At 40.8% G+C, this 19,347-nt stretch overlaps 1 protein-coding gene across 7 annotated transcripts in view; it reads left to right on the forward strand.

The window, feature by feature from the left end:
* Positions 1-19,347, forward strand: part of LOC112658709 (sine oculis binding protein homolog) — a 162,624-nt gene that overhangs the window by 94,769 nt on the left and 48,508 nt on the right. For 6 of the 7 annotated variants that reach the window (XM_049092434.1, XM_035697997.2, XM_025444943.3 and 3 more), the window contains exon 5: positions 1,356-1,451. The exons of the other annotated variant lie outside the window; for it this stretch is intronic. In XM_049092434.1, coding sequence (XP_048948391.1) covers positions 1,356-1,451 — 96 coding nt within the window. The remainder of the gene's footprint in view (positions 1-1,355; positions 1,452-19,347) is intronic. 7 annotated transcript variants of the gene reach the window in all.

Below are 19,347 nucleotides of genomic sequence, written 5' to 3' on the forward strand. Positions count from 1 at the left end.
GTCCAGATTCCATCCGGTTCCCTCCCTGCAATAAGTAGCGGAAGCCTTTATTAAAAAACAAGCTCTATGTCCTCAAGTGTACCAAGCACGGATCCGTTTCTAAAGTGACAATCCCTAGTCTAGCGGAGGAGCTCGGAGCGAGACTTGTCAGCGGGCTAATTCCACTCCACCAAAGGAGAAACAATACACAAGTGCCGTCATCGCTGTGCCACGGCCGTGTACTCATTGTTTTCTCCCCCTCAATCCATACATCACAACAGGTAGTTCTCAGCTGTTCCCGTGGTGCCAGACATACATTTTATCTAAAGAGACAGCAGACAGAACTACCTGCTGCTTCCTGTGCGGCTCTCCCTGTGTTTCTCTCCTTTTTCCTACTTCACTTGGGCTTTTTAAAAATCGGCTGGCAGGGAGCCAGGAGCTCATCATTTTAATGCAGTGCAAAATGGAATATGCATAATTATATGCAAGCCATATGTGAGGGAGACAGCTCAGCTGTGAATTTCAGGAGGCCAGGAAAGGGAGAGCAGTTAGGGCTAAGATGAGATGAGAGCAGAGCGGGGTGCAAGTGTCACCCAAATGAATGGTTTAATGAGTGTGCTGCAGACACGCCTCCTCTCACCTACCTCTCCCTCTTTCCAACTCCAAACCAGAAACCGATGGAGATTAGAAAGAGAAGACTGTATGCAAGCGGTATTGCTAATGGGTTCTGTTAATGTCTCCATTTAAACTTCAGCTTTCTTAATTAACAGTGTAGATCAAAATAACCAGTAACTTTTAATGCAGCTTCTTAATTAAATCTATTTTTTTTCTGCATTCGATTGAAGAATCATTGTTCTTACTAGATCATTGCTCCTTTCAGATCTTTATTTAAAAATCAAGGGGAATCAGTTTATCTCTGATAGTATTACAATGCAAAATATAACAATGCAAATTGCTTTTCTTATGGCCTTGCTATTAGAATTTTTTTTAAAGTGCATTATCTAGAGATTGCTTAAGCATGCCAAAAAGTTTAAACACGTACGTATGTCATACAATCCTGAATGTGCAACGAAAGTCGCTGGAAGACCAAAGTGGTGGTAATTTCCAACAAAATTATTTGATTTTGGTTTGTTTCATATCATAATTTAAAATATTAACACCACAATGAATCTGCATGTTCAAACCAAACTATGTAAAGAAAAATAAATCCCAAATTTTGATATCTAAAAGGCGTACTGCGTATTTAAACAAACTTCTTAAGAATGTTGTTATTTCTGGATTCCCGTTTGTTTAATGATCTGAGCTGTTATGCTTTTAGCTTTTTTTTTCTTCCATTATTTGTGAGTCCCTAAATAGGCCATTATATTTCCCTTCAGGCTAGAGATGAAGATGGACATGCTGAAAATTTCCCCCAGCAGCACTATGCTAAGGAAACTCCAAGGCTTGCCTTCAAGAATAACTGCGAACTACTTGTAAGAATAACGTACTTACAACAAGTCTAGAATGTTACTTTAGCACAGTGAAAACAGTTTTTGAAAGGGTTTGTTCATTATTACATAATTTATGAAGTCTTATAGTTTTTCTGTATAGAGTTCTAAATGCTAATTCTGATATCACTGAATATTAATGATAAGATCTCAAATTGTTTGCCAATCTTTTATATCGGATTATAGAGCTTGGATGGCCCTGTCTTTATGAGCTTGTTTTGTATGGTAGTTTATAAGCAGCCATTTGGAGAATGGCTAGTAAAGTCAAAATCTAGAGAAAGACAGTTGATCTGTGTAACTTGGAAAAAAAAAATCCCACCTCCACTCCTCCTCCTTCCTTTTTTTTTTTTTTTAGAGATTTATTTATTTGACAGGGAGAGAGGGAGAGAGAGAGAGAGAGAGAGCACAAGCAGGGGGAGCGGCAGGGAGAGGGAGAAGCAGGCTCTCCACTGAGCAGAGAGCCCGATGCGGGGCTCGATCCCAGGACCCTGAGATCCTGACCTGAGCTGAAGGCAGACGCTTAACCGTCTGAGCCATTCAGGCACCCTTCCTCCTCCTTCCTAATTGTACACTATTTAGGAGACAACATGGTAATATTTTGTTCTGCTAGGAAAGATAGCAGAGTTGACACGCAGTACTCCCTTTAGAATTCAAGTATTCCCACACTCTCTTGCCAAACTCCATCAGGCACTTTCGTCTTTTCTATGTAGGAGAAGTCAAAGCAGCGACAGGATGCGGGGATGTTTACAAGTCGTGAGACAGAGGATATCAGCTGTGACAGGGACTCTGTTCCAACGCAGGGTTAATTTGCTGTTCATTTTAGCATTTACAGCAAGACAAGATGAAAAGCAAGCAGGAATGCCTATTATATTTCTATTAAATGAATCTGTTGGGACCTAATGTTCTTGATTAGCTTTTGAAAATGAGTGCTCCGCAATGCATTTTCTGTTTACCTAAAGTAAACAGAGAATGAATTGTCATTTATTTAGAGATTTAAACACTGCTTTTGAAAATGAAGCTTTATGAGGGATCTAGCTATGTTGTCCCTAAATGTTCTTTTCTTTTCAATTGCATTAAAGCAAAAACATTTGCTCCAACTAAATGAAAACATTGAAAGAGAACGAGGATGCTCAGTTGTTACATTCTGAGGTAGTCTCATTTCTATTTAGTTTTTTGGCCGAACACAGCACAGCTTTGCCAGGGCTCGGTGTTAGGAAATCCCACATGTAAAAGTCTTTGGACGTAGCTCTGATACCAACTGTTCATTAAAAAACAAGGTGTCCAAAGAGCAGGAGAAGAGAGAAAAATACAGTTCTTACCCATCCCAGCCGCAGCAGCTAGATGTTGACAGTGAGAAACTTCTTTCCCCGCTCCACAAACTGCATGGTTACAATAGCACCACTCATTCTGTGTGTCCTGTCCCTTGACCAACCGATCCGCAGGCAAATTCGCTGCTTATAAATGCATTTTTTTTTCTGAAAATTTAGCTCACCTTATATTTTATCTTAGGGCTCTTAAACTTCCAGGCCTGCTAGCATTACCTATTTGGGGGAAACCTTTTTGATTCGTTTCCGTTTTTTAATATTTCACCCTATAACTATGGTTATGCCACAGAAGACCATAGGGGCCATTTATGCTATGTTTTGGTGTCAAAATGCTTTGGGGGCGGGTATCTTTACTTCTTTTTAGAGAAATTGTTTGAAGTAATGTGCCGTATTTGATTTTTAAAAAATATTTATTGGTAAAATGAATGTGTTTGAGTGCTGGTTGTGGTCAGTTTCTACAGGAGGAAGTAAAATGCACATGTGAACGTCTTTTCCAGCTATCTTTGGAGAAAATATATGTTTAATCATTGCTATGCTTAAACAAGATATTGTGTTAGCAGTAGTTTTCAGAGATTGGTATAATCTTTGTCCTCCTAGTCACTGTTAGAAATGCTTTATTTTCATCAGCATACTTTTTTTGTGATAAAGGAAAAAGGAGAATAAAGAGAAAAAACAAGTAAGCTTATTTCTCCAAGGAGAATTTAATTTTTTCAACTGCAAGAGAAGCAGGGGTGTTTGGCTGGTTATGAAGCCTGGAGAAGTTATGTTTCTATATGAAAGAGACTTATACATTCTTAAGAGAGAAATAGGAAGTCCTTGGAGTTTTCTTAGTGCAGCTTAGAGTAAATTTTTAAAGATTCATGAAAAAAAGATTGCAAGTCCTGCTCCAAAGTGCTTTCTTAGCCTAAGAACTGTCTTGCAGCAAGAGCAGTGGGGGGTTTAGAAAGTGGAGGAACCTTGTGGGGGATGCCAGTGGCTCTGGGGAGAAAACCCAGGGCCACAGGTTACTTCCAGGCTCCCACATGATCAGGACGGATGGCTACATGGCTAACCCTCTGGGCCACAGGGGCTGACAGAAAGTGCCCTGGGCAGGTAGATTGGACATTGCCTCAGACTTTATTAGTGACCATTTATTGTCTGCCCTCTCCCCCTTACCACCAGCCTCTGCTGCTTGGAAGAGGGTTAAGCAACCTAAACAGAAGCAAAGCAAAATCCATGCCTGGAATGCACAAGTATGTGTGCTGACAAAGGCGCTGACAAACAAAGCATTGGCTGATAGAAAAATCTGCTGTGCAACTGGAGATTCCTGTAGGGTATTGATTTTTCCATTTAAATCCCAAACTGTGATATGTGCCTTCACACTTAATGTACAACACAGATGACTAGATATTTAGCTTGGTGGCCAAGATTCTTTGGTTGGTGATTGTGCAGCAGCTTCCTTATGCTTTTTATTAATATTGAAAATGCAAGGCTGTCAAGATGAGTGACATTAGATAAAGCTTGAGTACTGTTTGATATAACATAATTCAGTGTAACCCCATCTACCTCTTCATAGATAGGTACACATGCACAGACATACGCACACTCCAAGGTAGTTTGCTGGCGTAGCTGAATTTATGGCCATGGCAAATCACTTTCAATAAAACAAACTACAGAAATTCACATCACATTAACACTCCAGAGACACGGCTTATGGGGGTCCACAAGAGGGAACATTTGCAGCCAACTGCAGGTGACTAACTTCTGCCTCAAAGTTCGCCTCCATTGCTGGTCCCTTTACCATTATTGCCCCATTCTAGAAGGCCCTCTCTCCTCTTCTTTTCCTCTATTACAATTCTCATATCGATGGTGGGAGTTTGATTAAGAGCTATGGTGAGAGGAAGACCTTTATCATATTATGAGCTTACATCTCATCATCCAGACATTCTCAGTTCTTAAAAGCCAGCTGGGAGTAAGACCTTGCAGAAATACAGCAGAAGCTGTGTCCTTGGAGGGAGAAGACCTGTAGCTAAAAGGAGAGGAATGTTGAGATGGTTTGGGGGAAGGAACTGAAGGCATCCAAGCCTACTCCCCAGGTGTTCTTAAAGCCAGTGCAGAGAACATCACTGCATTCAGGAAGGAGGTCAAAATATAAACAAAGAACAGCAGCAGCAATCTCCTGTAATTGGGTTGGAAAGAAAACAGGTTTAGGAAGTCTGAAAGGAGAAGTAAGAGAAAGAAAACTTAAGGGGGGAAATCAGCCTGTTTTCCTCAATTCCAGATTCCAGAGTCATCACCAAGACACAGTCTGACTCCCTTTGGCTTTCCCTAAGGCTGTTAGGCGTGGGAGTTTTGCAGAGGTGGGGGAAGGAGTCCACCGCTGGAAGGCTACATAAAAATAGCATCAGGGAAGAATTCTTTCTGGTCACTTAGAAGGCCAGTGTAGCGAGAAGATGAAAACCATTTTAGTTTTGTGGCCTGTGAACCGAGATGGTGGGGAGCAGAGATACTTAGGCAGTTTTTCTATGGGTTGATTTGTCCATCTCATTTCCTTGTGAAGGTAGACAAAAGTTGGATTACAAGAGTTGGACATAGTCCTTAGGTAGAACTGCTGGTATGGAACTGCTTTGTATTAATACATTGTTCAATTAGCAAGACATTATTGAGCATCTTCTGTATACATGGAATTGTATTGCACAGTGCTTTCGGGGGACCCAAAATAGAAAAAGACGCAGTGCTTTCCCTGAAGGAGCTTACAGTTCAGTAAGAAGAGTAGGCATATACAGTATTGTAGTCATCAGGAATGTGGGCTCTCATCCTGAAAATTAGTATTTTGCCCAGCCAGACCTTAACTTATATGATATTACTCTGGTGGTATCACTAAGGATCATAAGCACAAAGGCTTAGCGTTTATGATGACACGTCTGGTATTACATCACAGTGGATCCTCTTAGACCTCTCTGAATCTCAGATCTTCATCTATAATATGTGATAATAAAAGGTAATAACCTCAGAAGATATAGTAACCTTAACCATGATGATATATTTAAAATGCCTGGTGCATAATAACATTCAGTATGTATTAGCTGCTATTATTATGATTCTTCTTAGTCTCCTGACTGTTATCATTACACGGACGGCTGTGCCCCAGAGAGCACGAGCAAAGTTCCAGAGTACAAAGGAAGAAGAGATTATTTCCAAATGTAGTAGTTAGAGACGTAACAAAGGAGGAAGATACCTTTACTCTAGGCCTTATATAGGTTGGATTTTGATAGTTGGAGCTGAGGTGTAAGGGAAGGGGGCATTCTAAGCAGAGGGAAATAGCCATGGCAAAGGCAAGGAGATGGGAGACTATAGACCAGGTGACTCATCCACAGGTGGCACTAAGTTGACCAGAGTATAGAGTACCTGAAAGATAAGGGGGGTTGGGGGGGAGGCGGTGAGCTGGCAGGTTGGTTCATTTGCACAGGTCTTAATTACTGACACCATCCTATCAGGTTTGGACTTCAGAAGTTCTACTTCATGGAAATTCCTAGTACTTCTGTGTATTAAAAAAATATATTATGGAATAATCACTAACATGCTCAAGAGTAGAGAGAGTGATGTAATTAGTGGACTCCCACGTACCTATCACCTAGCTTCAACAATGATCCACTCTTCATCTTGCTTCATCTATCACTTTATCCTCTACCCACCCCATCCCCTTTTTATTCTGCTGGAGGATTGTAAGCAAAGAAGCTTTTTTGCTTCTTTTCTGGCAAAGACTTCAGCTCCCCCAGTTTTCTGTCTAGAAAGAATCCATTGACACTGATTAAATTGGGTATTGAAGCTTTAGGACTAAGCACACGTAAAACAAATGACTGTTGGTCGTGCGGTGTGCCCTTCCATCCCTGCCCAGTACAACCTTGCAAGTCTTGGACAATCAGGTATAGTTTAGAGAGCCTTTCAGGTAAAAACCACACCACACCACACTGCCAGTGGTGACCTGAGTTCTTCACTTTCACACCCCTGGTTCTAAATGTATTTCTTTAAAAGATCAGATCTCTTTGCAACCCAGTCCAGCTCATGAGTGTATGTTGGCCTGAGAACAGCAGGAAGGAGCAATTCTGGGATTGCAGTCACGTATTAGCTATTGCTAGGACTTTCCTGCTAGATCATGGAGACTTCATGAGAACCACCCCACATCCCAAAGAGTGATAGAACCTGTCACCTTTCACTTGAAACTTGTTAAGCTTTTTAAAATAGGCATAGGTAACCAAAGACCCTCCCCTTAACCCTTGGTTTAACAGAAAGCCAGATTCGTGCCCGGGCTCAATTTGAAGTTACACAGTTGCTTTGATGTTACAGCCGAGCAGCATAAAGCACCAAGAATGTAAATTTGCAGTGACACACTTGGACTTATGTCACATCAAATAAAATATCATATGACATTTGTGTATGTAGTATGCTGTGTACCAGTTTCCTGAAATAGTAATTGTAACAGCCCCAAACATGTAAAATGACCTAGAAAACCCCAGGGACTGGTTGCTGTCTAGAGAGAGTTGGCCTATCCCATCATTTTTACACCCACCCTCCAGATCCTGTTAGTCGGGGGCTATTCCTGTGCTCCTACAGTTTTTTGAAAGATGTTTTAGAAAAATAGAACTTTTTAGAAAGAAAAAAGACCAGCGTTAGACTAAGCAAGGGATGGTTCCAATGGAGGTGGCACAATTATGCCCTGCAGCAAGACCTCTCTTTTTTAACAGGGGCAGAAGGGATGCATTCTCCTTGGGCTGTCATATTCCCTCTGTTTCCATAAGTGCTGTTGTTTCACCTTGCTCTAGTTTGCTGCTTCTCTTTCTTTCCAGCCTCTTGGCTCCATTCCTGCTGTGCTCTCATGGTTCGGAGCCTCCTTCTTCTCCTGTATAAAGACCCTCTGTACTGCAATAGACCATCTCCCTCCGCTCCCCAACTATGCAAACCTTTTTTAACTCTCTCTTTTGTGTTCCTTTATTTGAGGGAGAAACCACTAGGCTAAGGGCTAGAGTCCCCCAGCTTCTGCACTGGTATAAGGACATTTCTTGGAGCTAGGGACCCCCGATTTGATCGGAGATGATTGATCCTCAGCAAACTTCCTTTTCCAGGATATGGAGATCTTTGCCTTTCTAGTCTCAGGGCCATTGCACAAAAAGGTCAGAGGCATAATGGTTTGGTTTTCATGCTGACTTCTCACATGGTACGTGGCAGTGGTTCTTAGAGCCAGAGAGAGGTATGGAGGACCCTGTGTTCTCCAGGGGAGACAGTGTGGTGTGGTGGATGAGAATGGGTGTCCCAAGGTCTGCTCTGCAGATGTGCCAGCTGTGCAACCTGGGCAAGTTCCTGCCTGCCCTGAGCTTCAGTGTTTTTATCAACAAAATTAGAATAAACACAGTATGTACCTTATAGGGTTGTTTTGAGGAGTAAATGGGATCATATATAAAAGTATGCATCTTAGTATACCTGGTACGCAGTAAACATTCAGTAAGTGTCAGCCTTATTACTAAAAAAATGGAGCTAGAAGGTGGCATTAGTTTAAACAAAATCTTAAGGCAGATGCTGGGAGTACTGCCTTTATTCTCTAACTAGAGTCTCTTCCCAATTGGTTGGGATAGAAGCCAGTATATAATATTTTAACTTCAGAGAAACCCTTGAATATCTACTCACTTGCCTATTTATGCTGAAGGCACTAGAGATGCCTGTTGGCTGCATAGCAAATATTGCTGACTTGTGAGTTACTGCAATATTGGAATACTTTTTTGAAGAAGAATACAAAACTTTCAAAATATGGTATGGTGTTGTACTGAGCTTGGATTCTTGAGCTAGACAGTTTGGTTCAGATTCAGGAATCTCCACCATCCCACCCATTGGCTATGTGACCTTGGGCAAGTCACAGAATGTCCGTGTCCTCCTCTATAAAATGAGGACAGTATCTCTCCAGTAGAGTTGGTGTGATGTCCAAATGAATGAACACCCAGAAGATTCTTAAAATGGTATTTGGCAAGCAGTTGGTACTCAATCAATATTGTTGTGGTTATGATTATGATTATTTCTTCCAAGGCTGCTTATTTTCAAGCACGTCATAGGGTACCACTTGGCCACATTTTCTAGTCATAGATTATCTGAAAGTGTTGGGTGTGCACATTTGCTTGCAAAAGCCACAAAATTTCCTTGTAAGCAATGAGAAGGACAAGATACATTATGTGGATAGTTCTTAGAGTTAAGCTTTTTTTTTTTTTTTTAAATATACCTCTCAGGGAAGATTCTCTTCATGATCCAAGACCCCTTCACCTCGCCCTACCATTTAATAGTAAAATTGTTAATCTTGGAGATATGCAACTAAGAAATTAAAGGAAAAAATTTAATTGACACCTGGGAATATCTGCAGTAGCAAGTAGATGTGCCTGTTAAGGAAAGGAGACAAGAAATCATCCTTTGTGAGGTGCCTCCAATATGCCAGCACTGTGCTCAGTCCTTTATACACTTTCCTTTAAACTGTTCACTCTCCATAACTTTGCTAAACAAGAATTGTTATTTCTACTTTAGGTAGAGAAGGTAAAATTAATAATGTTATGTTCCTTGTACTGGGGGAGGAAAGGGGATCCAGTAAGGAGGTGCAGAGCCAAGGTTCAACCCGTATCTCTCTGACCTGTGCTCAGGCCAAGACACACTGCTGCCATCTCAGGGTAGGGACCGGGTCTGATACACCCTTGCATCCCAGGGATGGAGAAGATATTTGATCTATCTTGGTGGAATGAAGGAATTAAGAAATTAATTCAGAATCACTCTTTCTAGCTTCTTTATAGTCACAATTCTTTGGGAGAATTCTGAAGCCAGAAAGAACATCTATGAGAATGTCAGAAGGGGAATTTATTCAGAAAGACCTATAATGTTGGAGAATTCCCAATGCAAAATAAATTGTGGGGAAAGGAACCAAAGTATATGTTTTTTAATTTGGTAGACTATAAAAAATATATTTTTCAATCTGATATAAGCATTTGAGTGTATTATTTTCAAAAAACTGACAGCCATAGATTAGGTATGATAAGTGCAAAGTCTTCTTTTGAAGATTTAGATTCTTTTTGTGATCAGTAGGGCCATTTTAAAAAGGGCTGACCTCTTTTGCTTTAGTACTGTTGTATTCCTCAGAGTGAACTGACCTATATATCCTTCGAGACTTCTGGCTGCTACCTGGGGTCAAAGTCAGTCATATCCTCCCTCATTGCTTTAATTGCTAGAACTGAACAATTACCTAAAATACCAAAGAAAACTTGCCTCTGGTGTTTCACAGAAACTTTAGGTCATATATCAAACAAATCCAGAAAATCAGATAGGATATCAATTATCGATATAAAAGTACACAAGTAACCAGCCAGAACGAAAATTCATCATATTCAGTCATGTGTTTGGCTTATGGCTGGAAGGACAAGCTAACCAAAGTCTCTTGGGGGGGAAAAGAGAAAGGCCATGAAAAATATTTGGAGTTGAGAAGAATGACATGTATGAGTAATAAGGGAGGCAAGAAATTGGAGATGGGGATGTGGGGGTGATGGGGGACTGGTGAGAGGGAATTTTGAAAGGGAAGAAGGAAGATAAAAGCCCATGATTAAGCTGCAAATGAACAGATTCAGGCAAATAAGAGTCTTTAAAAAGAATGTATTTTCTCACTGCATTTGGCTTGAAGTAGGTTTCATAATCATGTATTTTGGACACACTTCCAGGTGTCAGGTCTTCCTGAGGGCTCTCTTCTCATGGCTACATACAACCAGAAGAGGAGACCTTTTCATTCCAGATGAGGCTCCCTTTGGCCAAGAGCTCTGTGAGGCAGGAGCTTGGTCTTCCCTCACGGTATCTCTGAGAACTGCCCTTGCCCACAGCACATTGCATGCATAGAAAAATGCACTCCCCCCCCCAACAGTGTAACATCTCAGAAATGGGATTGTATACTACAATTGATAACTGGTCATTTTTTAATTGGCAGTGTTTTTCCCTACAATGGTATCTCAAAAATCAGTGATGACATTGATTCCATGAACTGTGGAGGTCGGTGCTCAGTGATTATTTGTTAAATGAGTGCATGCAATAACCTGTCCACCTGGTTCTAGTTCACGTAAAAGTGAAGCGCTTACGGTTGGCTCTCGATTGTGCATCGGCCACTGACAAGTTCAGGTGGGGAGGTGGCCTGTGGTTGTCACGGCTGAGCATGTTACTGCTGTATGCTTTCCCTTCAGTGGAGCCGACAGATGGCTTTGTTCATTTTCTCAAACAAAATGTTGAACCAGTTAAGACAGACCCTAGATAAGCCAGGTTTAAAATAATAAGCACAACTTTCCCCCTTAATTTCCATAAAATTGCTTAATGTTCTACCATGGGTTGCACATCCATCAATATTTCTCTTGAAAATTCATGAAGATACATTGGTGGAAGAGCTAGGATTCCTTTCTTTTTCGCAATAGAACATGCTGTAGGTTACGTTAGGCTAAAGTATGTTTCTTATAAATCAGGATGCCTTTATCCATCATCATCACCATCACCAACATCTCCTAGAGAAGTTCCCAATCTTCTAAAGAGACAAGTACACATGGATGTATTTCCTACACTTCAAGTTTCATAATCCACGTTCAGGATATCAACTTGTATGGATAGGTAAAGTTACACCCGTAACTTAATTATGTGAAATACTCCGCTGCTTTACAGAGGTCAGATCTCAATATGCTTTGATTTAATTTTTATGGAAATTTTGAATCTGATCTTGATATGACAGGAGGATCTGTTATACACTTATTTGTGTGAACAAGGAGGGGAGACCCATATAAACATTTTAAGTGTCAAAGCCTGAGGTGGGAAGAGAGCAATATTTAAATACTGCTCACTGTGTTAGGATAAAGCCTTCATGAAAAGTATCCAGATTATTACAAAATGTAAAATACTTTGGGGACCTCCATTACATACCCAGTTCAATCAGTGGTGCTTTTAACTTCTCAATTGTCTGATTTTAGTGTAAGGGCACTCCCAACGAACTAAACACCATTTTTGGCTTAGAGAAATATCTGTATATTAGCCAGATAGCTTGAATTTTGAAAATAAGTGACACTGTTGCATATATATGTATGAAATACAATCATATGGAGGCAAACTGTTATGTCCTATGTGAAAATGTGGGTACACATACAAAGGAAAATGAAAATAAACTAGAGCATTACAAAAGTACTTATCAGCCTGTGGCATTTAACACATCTCATTTATGCAGTATTTTTTCTATAATAATTTGAAGTTTATATATGAAAACATAAAAATAAATAACACGGAAAAGTTGTAATGAAGTATTTATTTTCATTTTTCCTTAACATTTTGGTTTTTAGACAATGTTCTGACTGTCATCCTATCAGCCAAGTTGGAAACTTAGCTGTATCAGTGGAGACAGCCAGTCCTGATAATTCAAACCCAAAAGACCTTTTCTCAAGGGATATATTTTTCCAGGTTAATTTGGTCTGAATCGCTCTTATATCTCTAATTTATTCTTTTGTATACACTGCATGAAGACAATGTCTAGAATGCAGTGCCGTGTCTATAAAGATTTAAAGCCTTTTTTAAAAATTTAGTGTCTTTAGTGTCATGGACAGACATCTGAAAAAGTAGAGTGAATATGAGAGTAGGAGGTTATGGTGTGTGTGTGTATGTGATCCAGATTTTGAAGCCATTTGTCTTTCCATTTTTCCAGTGCTGTCATGTGTTGCAGTGTAAACAACGTATAAAATGTGAATCTTTCTCATCAGGAGTTTATAAACAAACTGTCCTTATATGAACAGTGAACTCCCAGTGAATAGCAAAGTACCAAATGGGTGGTGTGCTGGTTAGAGAATAGAAATACATATTAAAGTGTTCTGTATGCAGTAAAGAGGTTAAGAGATGGGAAGAGATGGTGGGACGGTGTCAGCAAGAGTAGATGCTCAGAGAAGGGCGGGTCCTGGGCTAGTCGTTGGAGATGGATGCACAATAGAAGAGTATCTCAGAGAAAGAGAAGATCGTGGAGGGGAGGTGATGATGAGTGAGGTGAGCAGCGAGCACATGGCGGGGTTCAGTTGAGAGGCTGCCGGACATACATCATTCTGAGAGGGGAGAGGAGGTAACTTGGTAGGTTGTGGTCAGATAATAAAAACAGAAACACGCAGCTGATTTCACATTTGGTGTTTTAGGATCTAGGGCTCTGTAGTAGGCACCTGAGCTGGGAAGTACTATTGTGAAAGCAGTGCTTTCACAGGTTGGAGGACGGGAGTGGGGAGACTTCTAGAAGGTGGTTGGTACTATCCAGGCACACTGTGATGGGGACAAAGGCTTCTCACAGCTGGAAAGGCAAGAGACTGCAAACGGCTGTCCAGAAATATTGGTCACCAAGTTCTCATGACCATGTTAATATAAATAACTGGCAAAAATTTCATCTCAAGCCAATTTCCGTGTAAATTTAGATTTCAGATAACAGTCTTATTTGAATAAGTAGCTAGTTGTGGTCAGCGGCAAAAACAAGATCAAAGTAGAAGCAAGACACTGAAGTTTGAAACATTTGTGATCCAGAATGATTTGGGGATCAGCGTGATTTGAACTGTAAAAATACACACTAAGGGTGAAAGTTTCTTAAGTTTGGATTAAAAAGGCTAGAACCTCCACTAACAAGAATGTAATAATCCCTTCCTTCAGAAAACAGCACAGAGGCAGTAGAGTGTCTGTGCCCTGGAGTCACATTAACTCAGTCCATTTCCTGGCTCTGTGGTTACTAGCTTTGCAGTCTTGGGAAAGTCAGTATCTGCATCTGTAAAACAGAAATAGTAGCTGCTTATGATTAATGTAAAATCTAAATGAGATAATACGTATAAAATGCCTAGCATATAATAAACCCTCAATAAACGGTAACTAACAAAGGGAATAAAACCCCTGACCTTGTACTCAACTTTTAAGAGAAAGAAGGAAATGCCAATAAATAAAATTCACGTGAGTCTTCAGAATCCTTTTATTTATGTATTTATTTGAGTATAGTTGACGCAGTGTTACATTAGTTTCAGGTGTACAACATAGTGTGGTTGGACAACTCTACATGTATGCTCTGCTCAACTGCAAGTGTAGAATCCTTTATTTAAAAAATTTTTTTTTCAGAATCCTTTATTTTTTAAATGAAGACAAAATTCTCATCATACATAGCTTTTGGTTGTATGGCTTATTCTTTATACCTTGCATGTGGAGTATTCTAGAAGAAGAACTGGTGTTTATTCAGTAATGACCCTAAAATTTTAAAGATCTTCATCAAATTAAAAAAAAAACTTTTTATTAAATGTATTGAGTTTACTGAGATAGAACATTAAATGGATATCAAATGGCTTTGGGGGAAAAAGGTCTCACACAAAAAGGGTATGCTGTTTAATTCCTCAAATTAAAATTTTTATAATCCTACATTCTGAATTATTCTAATTACCTGACCACTTAAAATTCTACTTTTCTTTTGGAAATGAATACCATCACCCATGTCTTTGGCCATCTTCTTTGTTCATAAATGGACAAGTTTCAGATTATATCAAATTAGGCACGTAATTATTGACTTGATAAATCAGTTTTCCTTTGATCTGATTTAGCTGTCTGGAATATATTTGGGACCTGTTACAGTTGTAAAAATGAAAAACAAAGACAGAAGAATCCAAAATAGTGTAAGCAAAACGTCGTTTAGTGAACATGACAAAGCTGGAGACCATGTCCCTGGGTTAGAACTTCTCTTTGAAATAGTTGGGCTGCCCCTACAGATTATCAAGGTCATGTTCAAGATTAAAATGAGCTGTGGGACAATAAATTGCCCGTTACAACAGATAAACATGCAAACAGAAAATGAGACCTAATGTCTTTCCATGTGCCCTGATTTTTTTTCTTTCTGAGCCTAATATACCTAGTTAGGCTAATTTAGTTTTAGCTTTAGTTATGCTTTCTAAAATTACAGTGTGTGTGAGGATTGGAATTTTTTCTTCCAACAGGAATGAGGGTATACATAAAATGCTTTCTCCCCCTCCTGCTGGGAATGGTGAGTCACATGTCTCCCGGCTCTCTCCCTGTGTCTAGTCAGTCTGCAGTGGGGATGCCCTCTCCCAGGCAGGGTCCATGATGGGAACCAGCAGCCTTGCAGCCTTGCATCTAGGAGACTGGCTCTCAACATCATCAAAGTGTTAGCCCCAGCAAACAATGAAAGTACAGTCCTTTGTTTTTAAATTGTGAAACTAACCACACAAAGTTATATTTAGATTTGGAAGTCCCAGTTTAAAAAAATGTGGTTGAGTCTACTGTTTAAAAAGAAAAAAAAAAAAAAACCCACCACCATACATGGGTTTACATTTTCAGTTTTCTGTTGCAAGAAAGAATTGACAGGACTCTTCAGGATGCTGATGGTTAGAGCAGAAGCCTGGGAGTCGATAGAGGTTCTGGAGTCAGTTCTTCTCTCACAGATGGCCATCATCACCATCTCTTTGGCTTTTCCTGGCCAAGCATTAACTGTCTAATGTTAACTGTTTCCAGAAATTAAATAGGGAATTTTATGCAAGTACCACATACTAGCATGCTTTCTTCACAGCCCGCATCATCGATTCCTTCCACTGTTCAGTCAGCCAGCTTATACCGAGGGCCTATTAATGTGCAGGACACCAGATCAACTTGGATGGGTACGAAAGGGGCTACGTTTTTTAAAGAATTCCATCCTTAACCTTATAAGATCTTTGTATGTTTACTTTATATTATATGTGTACTATATAGATAGATCTAGATATAAAGTCATCTTTAAAAAGCTTTGAATAGGTGCTCAAGAAATACTTACTGTATGAATGAATGAACAAACCACCCTGGTGTGGCTCCCAGTTGGCACTCTTCCACAGCCAGCTCAGACGCCAAGGTCTCCCCTGTGTCTAGGGAGTTGTCAGGAATGTCTGGAATGCGGTGCATTGGCTGAGTTGAGTTCCTTTCTGACACATTTCTGAGTTGTCCAGTTGCCCAGGGCCTAATGAACAGTGGCCGAAGATGTAGAAGCCACTTACGGGCTCTGAGGACTGTCTGTGGTCACTCGCTCAGCTATAGCAGACCTCAACCTCTCCCCTTACCCCAAAAGCCCAGGTTTGTTTCCCAAATGAGAGAATAGGGGCCTGGAAAGAATTTTCTCCAAATCGTATTTAACTCCCTATAATTCATGTTTATGTTTTGGATGTAACAAGTAGGGAAGGTACAGAGTACCTGAGGCATTAGAGTGAAAAACAGGTATTTTTTTTTCATTCCTTTTGAACTATGTAGATTAAGATTTTTAATGAAAGAAATACTTTGGAATCGCCACCACATTCCTAGGTTTAAGGGACACACTCACTCTGGTTAGTCTAGGACAGCCAGCAGAGCTTCCAGAATGCCTTCCCTGCCAACCCCCATTTCTTTCTCTTTTTCTCTCAGGTGATTTTCACACCAAATGTCAATAGGTCCAAGATGTCGTTTTCTCTGGAACCCTCATTCTGCTGCATTGGCCCCACAGAATTGTCATATTTCTTTTTGAAATGGAACTATGCGAAGTCTTGGATTTTATTACAGAATTTAATACCAATAATTACTTAAAATTTAATGAATTTCACTACTGACTTAATTGCTTTTGAGTAGTTCCACTTAACTTATTAAAGAGAAGCAAGGACATATTCATTTAATGAGCAGCAGAAGTCTTGCCCTCACATCTGCCTACATTCTCTTTTCAATTAATCAATTATAGTCCGATGGTGTGTAATTACACATTAAGAAAGTTATTGGATATCGCAGCATGCTTGTCCCGGGAGGCTCATGAATACACTAATATAACACACCTGTAATGACCTGCGCTCAGATCTGCAAATTATACTCATTTCTCTCTCTTTCTCTTTGCTAAATTAAGATGAGAGCAATTGCCATTAACTTTTGGAGTCACATCTATTCAATGTGATATGCAGAGAGAAAGTGAAAGAGAAAGACTGAATGAAAAGTAAAAATGGAAGAAAGAGACTTTTTCTGCAAGTATAAGTTACCTGCATTTTGAAATGAGCTCCCTGAGGCCGGCCGTTGTGAGCTATTGCAGTATTTCCGAGGGGCCAGTGGCTGTCCTTCTGAACTGTGTCTACTCAATCATACCAAATACTTGTGAAAAACCAGACCAGCATTATTTGAACTCAAATAGTGACTTGCTTTTCACCTTCCTTTAATCTCCTGATGAGATAAATAGGAGAACAGGAAAACCTTTTGAAATCACATTCAGGCAAATTTGCCAGGCTTGTTTCAAATCAAACCAAAGTCTGGAACTGATCCCCATGCAGGAGCGCTAAGCCTCTGCATAGCAACTAAGCTGTGTTAAAAAAGAAAAAAAAAAAAAAAAAGAAGAAGAAGAAGAAAGAAAAGAAAGAAAGGAAAAAGACCCTATTAAAAATTCGCTGCTAACAAAGAGCAAATTTTACTACATTAATGGCCTAAAGGCTCTGCTTATGTGAAGGGGTCTGTTCGACTATGTCCTTCTGATTTATGCTAAATCAGTCAAACTCAACAAGAACTTCTTGATCCAAATTATATATTAAGAGGCATTCTAAATGCCTAAACTAACCAAGTGATTTTAAGCAAAATGCCCTGTTAAAATAAGCTTTTGATGTCTGCACAACTCCAACTCAAGAAGCAATCTGTTGACATTTTCGGCAAATGCTATCTTAGTCTGAGACAGAGACAGCAGTGGCTTCTTCAGAGTATTCTTCTGAGTGAAGTGCTTCCTCTCTCCCTCTCCCCCCTCTCCTCCTCCACAAAAAAACCCTGCTACTATTATTCGGTCCTTGAGGTGCTGACAAGGTCACATCTACTGTGATTAATGGCTGTCCATCAGAATAGAAAGAAGGATACTTTGATACTCAGCTAGCAGATGCTCATGAACATGCAAATGATCGTGGCGAGCCTTCTTGGTAGGGAAGGATTTGCTTTGTTGATGTTTTTAACTCGACGGCCAATTTTGGGCATTTTGTGTGCGCTGTTTTCCCTGCTTACAGCCATTGGTCGTGCGCACCCCACAGTCACTTAGGCAGAGCCTGCCTCTCTGTGTGCCTCCTGGGGATGCCCAGGACCCCACTCCACTGGCCGTGAACGGAGAACATATGTCAGCGGCAGAGGCTCTCCGTGTACTTTCAGGGTGTGTCCTTTCCTGGCACTCCTGGCCTGTCGGGACAAATGTCTCTGCCCAAGGGGCTGTCTTCCTGTGTGGGCTCCATTTGTGGCATCTCATGGGCCTCCATGGAGTTGAATTGTAAATAGTGGCCACCACATAAAACATGCCATCTGTGCCCCTGTGGGTAGTAGGACGGAACACAAAAAAAGATTTATTCCAGGAATATGAACTGATGTTTATAGACATGCTGGGGCTGGCTTTTAAAACACAGTGGAAAACTGTCTAAAAAGCAATTTGAGTACCACGTAGTAGAAGCCTGAAAAAAGCGCTTTGGGAGCATGAAGGAAACCTCTATACTCAGAGATGTGTCCCAAGCTGGTATGTCCACACCAGTCCCCTCACCCAGAACTGTGAGATACCATGAGGTCTCATCATGAGTTGGAAAAGCAGGGCCAGAAAGAAGAGGAGGCCTGTGGCTCTCATGCTTTGGGGGCCTGCAGTCCCTCCCTCCCCGCCCCTGCCCAACCCCCTGTAATAATTTCTTGCAAACTGGAGGGTAAGGAAGTAAGTTTGGATTGAGCACCACTGAATTGCCACGAGAAAGTTTCCTCATTTGCTGGGCTGGGATTCAGGACTGTATTTGGGGACGTCCTTTGTTGGGCACATCATACACACAAGCAGACACAGGCACCTTAGCTATCAGAGTGATGACCACGTGTCCTGGGATTTGCACAACCTTCCCAATTTCACACTTACTGTCTGTTTTCATAAACCGTCGGTCTACAAATGCGTTCAGGTGCCCAGCATTTGGAAACGGTGGCGCTAATTTAAAACACCGTGAATTATTGACCTACTTGATCCCCATCATGTGAACTGGGACTAGTTTTTGCTGCCTATAATACACATATGAAATAGCAAGTCATAAGCAGGCTCACAAATAAGTAATCGAGCTGTCTGCACGGGATTGACAGTTTCTGGTTTTCCAGAAGTAGTCCTTCGCCGTTTGCTTGCTGATTGTGTTGTCTTTCGATGCTTGTTAGCAGATACAGCAGCCTTGGCCTATGAGCCGAGTCCTTTCCTACTGAATTTGGGTAATTCTTGTTTATGCACACAGCAGTTATTGCCTTGTGATGTGTTTATTTCCCTGCTCATCCTGTTCTGGATGTTATGAAGGGAGTGGCATCTCAGATTTCTAAACTCAACCCCACATCTCCACCCCACTCCCCAAACCCCTGTTGCCACCCATCTCTCCTCCCCGCCAGCCGTCCTTTCCTCCAGAATCCAGGAAGGGTGTGCGCAGGGGATAGGCTTGCTCTCCCCGCTTCCGCCACCGTGTGCCTAGGAAGGCGACACCTAGCGATGTGTGGTCTAATAACTCCCTCCAAGTTGGCCTTGA

This window comes from Canis lupus, chromosome 12 (genome assembly GCF_003254725.2).
Source record: "Canis lupus dingo isolate Sandy chromosome 12, ASM325472v2, whole genome shotgun sequence".
Lineage (NCBI taxonomy): Eukaryota > Metazoa > Chordata > Mammalia > Carnivora > Canidae > Canis > Canis lupus.